The 10890-nt window shown below is 39.6% G+C and overlaps 1 protein-coding gene across 1 annotated transcript; it reads left to right on the forward strand.

The window, feature by feature from the left end:
• Window positions 1-299: 299 nt before the first annotated feature.
• Window positions 300-10688, forward strand: LOC124018192 (zinc finger protein 2 homolog). Its single transcript, XM_046333462.1, has 2 exons — window positions 300-583; window positions 7010-10688. The coding sequence occupies exons 1-2, from the start codon at window positions 439-441 to the stop codon at window positions 8149-8151; spliced, it is 1287 nt and encodes a 428-aa protein (XP_046189418.1). The 5' UTR covers window positions 300-438; the 3' UTR covers window positions 8152-10688.
• The last annotated feature ends 202 nt before the right edge of the window (window positions 10689-10890 follow it).

The raw sequence follows: 10890 nt of genomic DNA on the forward strand, positions 1-10890 counted from the left end.
GCAGCAACAGTTAGTCAGCCACCTCGGTAGCTTGCTAGACAACATAGCTGAACCAATAAAGCTCTTTCGACGCTTTAGTGTATATTAGTCACTGTGTTTTAAAACCACTTCTGTCGTCTAGTTAGTTATCCGATTTAAGTTCATATTTACGGTGTTATTATTCAGCTAGTAGACTGGTTAAGTTAGCATTAGCATAGCTAGCTAACATCTCCGACCATGAGTTCACTAAGCTACTCTCCTGCTGAAGAAGATGAGATCTGCTGTAAGGAGAAAGAAGCTCTGGTGAAAGAGGAGGAGGCTGTTACATTACAAAAACAAGTAGAGGGTGAGGCTGTTACAGTGAAAGAAGAAGATAAAGACGTTTCAGTGAAAGAAGAGGAAGATGCGTTCAGAGTGAAAGAGGAGGAGAGGGAGGAAGGAAAAGAGGCGGATGGGGAGATGACTGTCACATCGAAAAAGGAGGAGGAGGAGGAAACTGGATATCTGGGCCCGGTTTCCCAAACGCATCTTAAGGCATCCAATGGTTCTAACGGTGAACTTGGCAATAAGATGGTTTTGAGAAACCGTTCCCTGATTAACACTAGTAAGTACTGTCTTAAATACAGAGGCACAAACTCTGCAGTTGTTGAACTGATGTGTGGTGTTAAAGGGGAAATCTGTAATTATAACATCCATATTTTGACTTTTATTTACTTTATTTATAGCCATTGATTCTTGAAGAATATAACACATGCCTCATGAGCTTAGTTCAACTGTTGTACCCCATCAAAACCCCAAATAAGCTTTTTTTAATCCAATGTTTAGAAACAATGTAAACCAGCACTGTATAGCCTCAACATGGTTAAAACTATAATGTTGTAATCATGGATGGTCAATCCTTGCATCCATAGGTCTCTGTCTATGAATTTGAGAGTAGTTACATTTCTCCAGCCCCATCATCATCTTATTACCAAAACAGTGGTGGAAATACAGCTTTGTTATTGTTTAAACTGCATATTGGTTGATGGTGCTTTTTTAAAGGGACAACCTAGGATTTAAACAGAACAAAATGGCTGCCCAGAGACTTGGTTTGGTAAACAGCTGAAGGATGGGGGCTGGAGATGGGGGCTCAAATTCATAGAGAAAGCTTTCTGGTTTCTGGGATATATAGTATATTTTAGAATTGCCAGTGTAGAGTTCCTGTGGGGTTCAAATTGTTAGAGCTGTTTATAAGTCATTGTATAATATTCAGCCAATTTTATTCATACCATTACAATTTAATCAGGGTCTGTAGTGACACCTCAAGCACTATATCCTATCCAAGCCACATGGGAGGCCAACATTGGCTACCGTTGGCTGGCATGCATAACTTCCAGTGAATTAAGCTTACTGGTGTTCCCCCCCGCATTAGGGCAACCCCATTCCTATTTTAAATTCCTGGAGTTTATTGGACATTTTCCAGTACCTTTAGAATTGTCCAGTATCTGTACTGTTTTCTTAGAAGTAGGTAGCAGAATCAATATAGTTAACCATTAGACATATGTGATTGTGCAAAGCTGGATCAACACACCTGGTCATTCTGGGTCTTGTGAAAGCCTTTGGACAGGAACATTGGTTAATCATTTGTAAGCACCATAGGTCTGGACTTGTGAAGGCCTTTAGACAGGAACATTGGTTAATCAGTTATAGGCACCTGCAATAGGAGTGTGCATGTCTGTTTATTTTTGTGTCATTGCAATGGTCACGCCACTAATAGTATCTATGCCCTAATGTCTGAGCCAATCAGAGAATGGAAACTAAGCAGAAAGATAATGGTGGCCAAGGCTAAAGGGTATTAATAATTTACATAAAGGGGAGTGACAATGTTATGCTGTGGGGCAGTTTTTTGTATTCTGAAATGCTCTCTAACTACGTCACATTTAGTGTCTCCGTATGTTGCGCTGGGAAAACAGTTTACATGGGCACAGACATCCTAAATAATTTCAGAGTTTGCTAAATCCAATGGTTCTAACCGGGAGTCACCTTAACTTTAACACCCAAATCGATACTGTCATTATCGCGGTTCTTCAATAATTACACATTATACTGTAGCTGTTTAGTTACAGTTACATGTTCAACTATCATCAGCTGATCCAGGAAATCATTTTCTGAATGACAGTCAAATGACAAACATCGCGACATGCAACAACAACCAAAGTGCTTCTTCATTCATTACTCTGGTAAAGACAGTTATGCCGTGCTCCACGTTGGATCCAACATCCCTAACAAATTGATGTTTATAATGTGTTATTGTGTGCTTGATTTACAGTAGGGTCTTGTTAGTCTGTTTGGACACAGAGATACTTTGTTCCTAATGTGTAGAGAACTGTTCCTTGATGGATAGGCTATTGTAGAACACACAGAGCTATGTTCCTTTATTCAGGGCATTTAGAATGACAACACATTACAGAGTAGCCTAGTCTGGTGATCAGGTTATGAAATGTCATGACAAAGACATTTTAGTTTCCATGTTTCACCTGAAATATTAAATGATAGGTCTGTTGTTGTAAGGTGAAATTATGGCTCCTACTGTTGGTCTATGTTATTGTTAGGTGAAGTGGGTCGGCAGGTAGTGGTTAGAGCGTTGGGCCAGGAACCAAAAGTTTATTAATTCCCCGAGCTGACAAGGTAAAAATCTGTCATTCTGCCCCTGTGCAAGGCAGTTAACCCACTGTTCCTAGGCCGTCATTGTAAATAAGAATTTGTTCTTAACTGACTTAGCCGGTTAAATAAAGGTCAAATGAAAAGCTATGGGTCCTACAGTAGGTCTATGTTATTGTTAGGTGACGTTATGGGTCCTATAGTAGGTCTATGTTGTTTTTAGGTGAAGTTATGGGTACTACAGTAGGGCTATGTTGTTGTTAGCTGAAGTTATGGGCAAATTTGTTAAACACTTATTGTACAAACCCTCATTGTCAGGCTGATGGCAAAGCTAGCCAAAGAGCATTTTACTGGTTGAAGTGTTTAAAAAAAAGTTTAAAGCAGTCGATTTGCGACAATAATACAAACATACTCAGCAGGAGATTCAAACGAACCTTACAATTATAATCCAAAAGTAATGTGAAATGGTCTCTTGAGCAACCTGGAAATGGAAGCTATTTTTGCTGTCAGCCTATGAGAACTCCCCTGAGTTTTCCCCCACGGTGGTGAATTAGTGAATAGACACAGAGCTTAATGTGAGTTTCCTTGAGTAGCACTCCTGATCTTGCACTGTAATATTCATAATACATTGTGAAAAACTAAAATCTTTGCTCACCATTTTTGGTCCATGCAGATATACTACATCCATAACTAGTGGTTTCCTCATTACCAGATATACTACATCCATAACTAGTGGTTTCCTCATTACCAGATATACTACATCCATAACTAGTGGTTTCCTCATTACCAGATATACTACATCCGTAACTAGTGGTTACCTCATTAGCAGATATACTCCATCCGTAACTAGTGGTTTCCTCATTAGCAGATATACTACATCCATAACTAGTGGTTTCCTCATTACCACATATACTACATCCATAACTAGCGGTTTCCTCATTACCAGATATACTACATCCATAACTAGTGGTTTCCTCATTAGCAGGGAGGAGTTTCTGCAACCAGATACAACGTCACAACATTATGGATGTAGTGTATCAGTTAATGTGACGACTGCTGCTCATCGAATGATTAACGGTTTATAATTGAGTGATTAAATTAGTCGGGCAAATATTAACTCATTAACCTGGGGCACCATCGGAAAATTAGTTTTATTTAGTTTCTATTCCCAAAATTAACTCAAAGAATTTCAGAATGTCGATTTTACTGTCGCTAATTAATCAATTTCCTCTACGGTCTCATTCTAAACATTGCATAATCCGTCAATCTGCACAAACCCGAGTCCCACCAATTTTATTTGATTATTTATTTTCTAGCAAGCCAAAATGATAATATAAGATACACATACACAAAACACAGTCTAGGCTATTGATTAGAACTTAGTACAACGGGCCAACACACGATGAAGCGTGTTACCCAAAATGGGGATTTAAAAGAGAGAGTAAAAGAGAAAGTACATGAGAGAAATATACATTTGGGTGCATTTGTCAGCTATGCTTATTTGAACCCTAACTTTGCCCTGAACTGCCGCTCTTATGGGTCGGAATATAATGTTGTAATCACGTGCTGAAGGTCTCCGATGGGAGGTCTCCGCGTGGACCTGGTTCCTCGGATGTTTCACTTCTCTGGTGTAACTCTCTGGTTGTCCTCATGATGTCAGTGTCCTTGTCGTCGTGGTCTGAAAGCAGTGTAGATACACGATTCAATGGAGAGTGGTGACCGGGTGGTCCTGCTTGAATTCACCCTCTTAGACGCAGCTACTCATCCGTAGCATGGATTTGGTAGAAGGTTCCTTTGTCTTCAACCTCGTGTTGCGTTTTGGGTTCGTTGACTACTCAGACCTTGGCTGCAGCTCGGGTCACTTAGTTTAGCATGTTAATTCTTAACTCACATGTCTTATACCCTCGGGTCAGAAGTGGGCGTTTACGCCTTTTACAGTGCCTTGCGAAAGTATTCGGCCCCCTTGAACTTTGCATCCTTTTGCCACATTTCAGGCTTCAAACAGAAAGATATAACTATTTTTTGTGAAGAATCAACAACAAGTGGGACAAAATCATGAAGTGGAACGACATTTATTGGATATTTCAAACTTTTTTAACAAATCAAAAACTGAAATTGGGCATGCAAAATTATTCAGCCCCCTTAAGTTAATACTTTGTAGCGCCACCTTTTGCTGCGATTACAGCTGTAAGTCGCTTGGGGTATGTCTCTATCAGTTTTGCACATCGAGAGACTGACATTTTTTCCCATTCCTCCTTGCAAAACAGCTCGAGCTCAGTGAGGTTGGATGGAGAGCATTTGTGAACAGCAGTTTTCAGTTCATTCCACAGATTCTCGATTGGATTCAGGTCTGGACTTTGACTTGGCCATTCTAACACCTGGATATGTTTATTTTTGAACCATTCCATTGTAGATTTTGCTTTATGTTTTGGATACATTGTCTTGTTGGAAGACAAATCTCCGTCCCAGTCTCATGTCTTTTGCAGACTCCATCAGGTTTTCTTCCAGAATGGTCCTGTATTTGGCTCCATCCATCTTCCCATCAATTTTAACCATCTTCCCTGTCCCTGCTGAAGATAAGCAGGCCCAAACCATGATGCTGCCACCACCATGTTTGACAGTGGGGATGGTGTGTTCAGGGTGATGAGCTGTGTTGCTTTTACGCCAAACATAACATTTTGTATTGTTGCCAAAAAGTTCAATTTTGGTTTTATCTGACCAGAGCACCTTCTTCCACATGTTTGGTGTGTCTCCCAGGTGGCTTGTGGCAAACTTTAAACGACACTTTTTATGGATATCTTTAATAAATGGCTTTCTTCTTGCCACTCTTCCATAAAGGCCAGATTTGTGCAATATACGACTGATTGTTGTCCTATGGACAGAGTCTCCCACCTCAGCTGTAGATCTCTGCAGTTCATCCAGAGTGATCATGGGCCTCTTGGCTGCATCTCTGATCAGTCTTCTCCTTGTATGAGCTGAAAGTTTAGAGGGACGGCCAGGTCTTGGTAGATTTGCAGTGGTCTGATACTCCTTCCATTTCAATATTATCGCTTGCACAGTGCTCCTTGGCATGTTTAAAGCTTGGGAAATCTTTTTGTATCCACATCCGGCTTTAAACTTCTTCACAACAGTATCTCGGACCTGCCTGGTGTGTTCCTTGTTCTTCATGATGCTCTCTGCGCTTTTAACGGACCTCTGAGACTATCACAGTGCAGGTGCATTTATACGGAGACTTGATTACACACAGGTGGATTGTAATTTATCATCATTAGTCATTTAGGTCAACATTGGATCATTCAGAGATCCTCACTGAACTTCTGGAGAGAGTTTGCTGCACTGAAAGTAAAGGGGCTGAATAATTTTGCACGCCCAATTTTTCAGTTTTTGATTTGTTAAAAAAGTTTGAAATATCCAATAAATGTCGTTCCACTTCATGATTGTGTCCCACTTGTTGATTCTTCACAAAGAAAATACAGTTTTATATCTTTGTGTTTGAAGCCTGAAATGTGGCAAAAGGTCGCAAAGTTCACGGGGGCCGAATACTTTCGCAAGGCACTGTACCTAGTTACGAATCCAATTTTACATTTCATCTTTACCAAAACATTCACTTTGACTTGGACATTTTCCACCCAATGTACAATGTATAAACATCAAGCATATACCAGGACAACTCTTAAAGTGACACTGTTTTCGTTACATTGTCCTTTAACTTGTAATAACAAAACAAAAATGACGTTAATTTTCATATTCCATCTTTCGTCATTACGTGTTCGTCATTGTGGCTGACGAAACTCATTGTCCCAAAGTCCATTTATTGCATGTTTAATGTTGAGGCCGGTTCTTCATAGTGAGAGGACAAAGTAATTTTGTCTGCTGTCTTAGATTTACAATGGGCATGAGGTGTCATAACCCCTCCCCATCTTCATACCCCTTATTCTCTTCTCCTCTGGTGGGGAGATCTCTCTGTCGGATTGTAGTCTCCGGTAACCTGACCCGACCAGGACAGTCATGACTATAACTAGTGGTTTCCTCATTAGCAGGGTGGGGTTTCTGCAACCAAATTGTGTGTGCTTTGCCCTCGTGCCGCAATTTTAGCAAACACAGAAAGTGGCCTATATTGGAGACCAAAAGTCGTCTGGCACATTGCTTAGGGTTTCAACAACTTTAAGAACTTATTTCTAGCCACCAATCATTGATGTTACTACTGATGTGAAAACAAAACAAAATGTGACTATTGTTGCTCATTTTAAGACAATTGTCAAATAATTTTAACATTCATTAGATATCAATTGTTGTACAACATCATGGCTACGCTGTTGGCATCACCTTTTACAGTGGATTCCGCTGTTGTGGGCCTTTAACCATCTGTCTGACTTTGTTGTTCACACAGGAGAGAGACGTGACTATTGTGGATCCTCTGGGGAGCCTCAACAACATCATGATGCTGACAAGGCAGAGAAGAGTCTCTCCAGATCAGAACACCAGCAGAGATCTACAGGGAAGAGAACTCACTGCTGCTCTGACTGTGGGAAGAGATTCACCTCCTCATCAGGCATTCAAATTCATCAGAGAATCCACACAGGAGAGAAACTGTTTAGCTGTGATCAATGTGGGAAGAGTTTTGCTCAGCTAAGCAGCCTGATATCACACCAGAAAACACACACAGGAGAGAAACCGTACAGCTGTGATGAATGTAGGAAGAGTTTTACTAGTTCTAGCAATCTGACTCTACACCAGAAAATACACACAGGAGAGAAACCATATAGCTGTGATCAATGTGGGAAGAGTTTTACTAGGCTTAGCAGCCTGATATCACACCAGAGAACACACACAGGAGAGAAACCTTATAGCTGTATTGAATGTGGGAAGAGTTTTACTCAGCTAAGCAGCCTGATATCACACCAGAGAACACATACAGGAGAGAAACCTTATAGCTGTGATGAATGTGGGAAGATCTTTACTAGGTCTAGCTATCTGATTCTACACAAGAGAATACATACAGGAGAGAAACCTTTCATCTGTACTCAATGTGAGAAGAGTTTTACTCAGCTAAGCAACCTGATATCACACCAGAGAACACACACAGGAGATAAACCCTATATATGTGATCAATGTGGGAAGAGTTTTGTTCAATTAAGCCACCTGAAGATACACCAGAGAACACACACAGGAGAGAAGCCTTTTAGCTGTACCCAATGTAGGAAGAGTTTTGTTCAATCTGGTGATCTGACAGTACACCAGAGAACACACACAGGAGAGAAACCTTATGGCTGTAATCAATGTGTGAAGAGTTTTGTTACATCTAGCCTTCTGACAGTACACCAGAGAACACACACAGGAGAGAAACCATACAGCTGTAATCAATGTGGAAAGAGTTTTGTTTCATCTACGGGTCTGACAGTACACCAGAGAACACACACAGGAGAGAAACCTTATGGCTGTAATCAATGTGTGAAGAGTTTTGCTACATCTGGGCAGCTGACTATACACCAGAGAACACACACAGAATATAAATCTTATAGCTCTAACTGATGTGGGAAGAGTTTTCCTCAGTTAAACAGCCTGGCACAGAACACACACAGGAGAGAAATATCTTAGCTGTAATCAATGTGGGAAGAGATACTCTGATAAAAGTTCGATCAAACATCAGAAAATGATCAAACATCAGAAAATACATGGAGTTCATGTCACAATGTAGAATTTTTTAACATTGTAGTAGGAGTATTTTAATGATGTCACAATGTAGAACCCTAAACGTTTGCCCCCTGTTCTATTGATTTAAACTTGTAGCTGACTGTATTCTACAGGTTGTCCTCTAACCAGTGTGGTAAGAGATCTTTTTTTATTTGTGTTAGTTTCAACAGCACATACAACCCCCCCCCCAATCAATATCAGTGATTTATTGCTACTTGTCAAAACAACAGCGTTTTTGGTGCAGTTTATAAGCTGCTTGTTTAAAAAATACAAGTAATATGATTATTGTGGCAGATGTTTGTGTATATAGCACATTTTATGTTTAGGTTTTCAATTTATCCTAAACTGTTTCTGCATATTGGTTATTGATTTAGACACGTTAAAACTGTGTTTTGACATCGGGCTATCCCACCTAGCAAAATGTAATTGAAAATATGTTGAAAAGAAGACTATGCCCGATGTCCAATATACGTTCGGTTGAAAGTGAAAGTTTAAAATATGTATTTTCGGGTAGTTTTTTCAGTGACTTGAAAATAACTTAGTCATTGTACGGAACAATGGGTTAACTGCCTTGTTCAGGTGCAGAACGACAGATTTTTACCTTGTCAGCTCGCTTGTTAAAATAAATAAATACACATGGACGCAGTATAATAAATTGGTCTATAATCAATTTTATTAACAATCTTACATCACTCCAGTATTTCTTGACAACATTCAAGTGCTAATTGTCTTTATTCCACTACTGAAGAAGCATGACTCAAATGACCTCATATTTCAAACATTCAGCCTGACAAAAGATACATGTTTTATTATTCCATGCCTCACCATTAAGTTCATTATTGCCAATACATATTAACAAAGGGGTGTACATTTGGTTTTGATATTTACAATTATGTAACATTTAGTAATCCTAGTTATTCATGCAACAAACGATATTTTGAGGTACAATTATATTGACATTGTTACCCTGCTTTTATATCCAACGACATGCCTATCGAGTGAACCCTGAGAAGAGAGAGAAGCTCCACAGTACCACTGTGGTAAGGACAACTTGGTTGCTGTTTATCTCAAGGGTTGGCAGTCAAAAATATTTGTGTTTTGCGTTTAGCCAGTGCGTTACCATGGATCACAATTTAGTTTGACTGCATGCTTTTCCGTATTGGAGATGACTTTTGTTTGGGCTCGTTCAAGGGGACGCGAGTTCTAAAAGCTAGTGAGTTTTAGGAAGACGAGAGTTCTAGAAGCTAGTGAATTTTTGGAACACGAGAGTTTTAGAAAGAAAAATGAGAAAAAAATAATACGATTGTATATTATTATTTAGAAATGTGTTTTTAATTGTTGACGCTCAGTAGACACCATGTTTATATTGTAGAAGGTGAAACATTGTAGATGATTATGTGAAATGGATTATTATTATTTGACCCTGCTGGTCGTCTATGAACATTTGAACATCTTGGCCATGTTCTGTTATAATCTCAACCCTGCACGGCCAGAAGAGGACTGGCCACCCCTCAGAGCCTGGTTCCTCTCTTGGTTTCTTCCTAGGTTCTGGTCTTTCTAGGATGTTTTTCCTAGCCTCTGCGCTTCTACACCTGCATTGCTTGCTGTTTGGGGTTTTAGATTGGGTTTCTTTACAGCACTCTGTGACATCAGCTGATGTAAGAAGGGCTATATAAATACGATTGATTGATTGTACAACAATGCATTCACCTGAAATGTGTCTTGGGTGCACATATTGGTGTCACCTCATTAGTCAGTATCTGTTTCACCTGTGCTGGCTTGTCCATCTCGTTAGTGGGAAGGTGTTTCACCTGAGCTTGTCCATGTTCTATTTAAGAGTGTCTGGCCCAGTGCTCCAGTTGTTTTGATAGATGTGGAGTCTCCACCTTTTTGGTTTGCTTCCTGGCTGTAAGTTTAGTGTGTTTTTCTTTTTGTTTTCCTCTTCTTGGGAAGATTTAGTGGGTCTCATGGTGGGTGTCTTTTAGGTCCCAGTTGTTACAAGTCAACTTCCAGTGGACACCCCCATAGTGTCTTTCAGAACCCCTCCTAAAACCTGTTTAGTTGTTGTTAGTTCCCTCTTCTATTTAATTGACTTTTCAGGTTTTCTTGTTGGGGAACGTAACAACAAACAATGTATTAAAACAATCTTAGATTTTGGGTTGGATGTTGCGTCCAATTGTTAATATTTTAATCAATTGCATTTCCTTAGAATACTCATTCGTCTTTCAGTTGTTAATCTTCTGTTTTTTATCCTTTTATGTTGTGTACTGAATATTTCAGTTTTATTTTTATTAGTTTTTCTCCTGTGAAGCCATTGTGTTGCATCCATGTCTGAAATGTGCTTTATAAATAAAGCTTGATTTGAACAAAACTTATGAACCCAATAACTGACCAATCAACAGATTCTTGCAAAAGCAACACATATCTTGGTATGAAAAACAGTATACATTCAGTATATCTGTCAAAATAGTGCATGGTATGGAAGTTTAGTATCACTTTGAGGTGGTCTCCCACAGCTCTGCTTATGTCATGTTCTGTGGCTTTGCAGGGGCAGTCAAGAAATGGAACAGCAACACA

Source organism: Oncorhynchus gorbuscha, unplaced genomic scaffold, assembly GCF_021184085.1.
Source record: "Oncorhynchus gorbuscha isolate QuinsamMale2020 ecotype Even-year unplaced genomic scaffold, OgorEven_v1.0 Un_scaffold_428, whole genome shotgun sequence".
Classification (NCBI taxonomy): domain Eukaryota; kingdom Metazoa; phylum Chordata; class Actinopteri; order Salmoniformes; family Salmonidae; genus Oncorhynchus; species Oncorhynchus gorbuscha.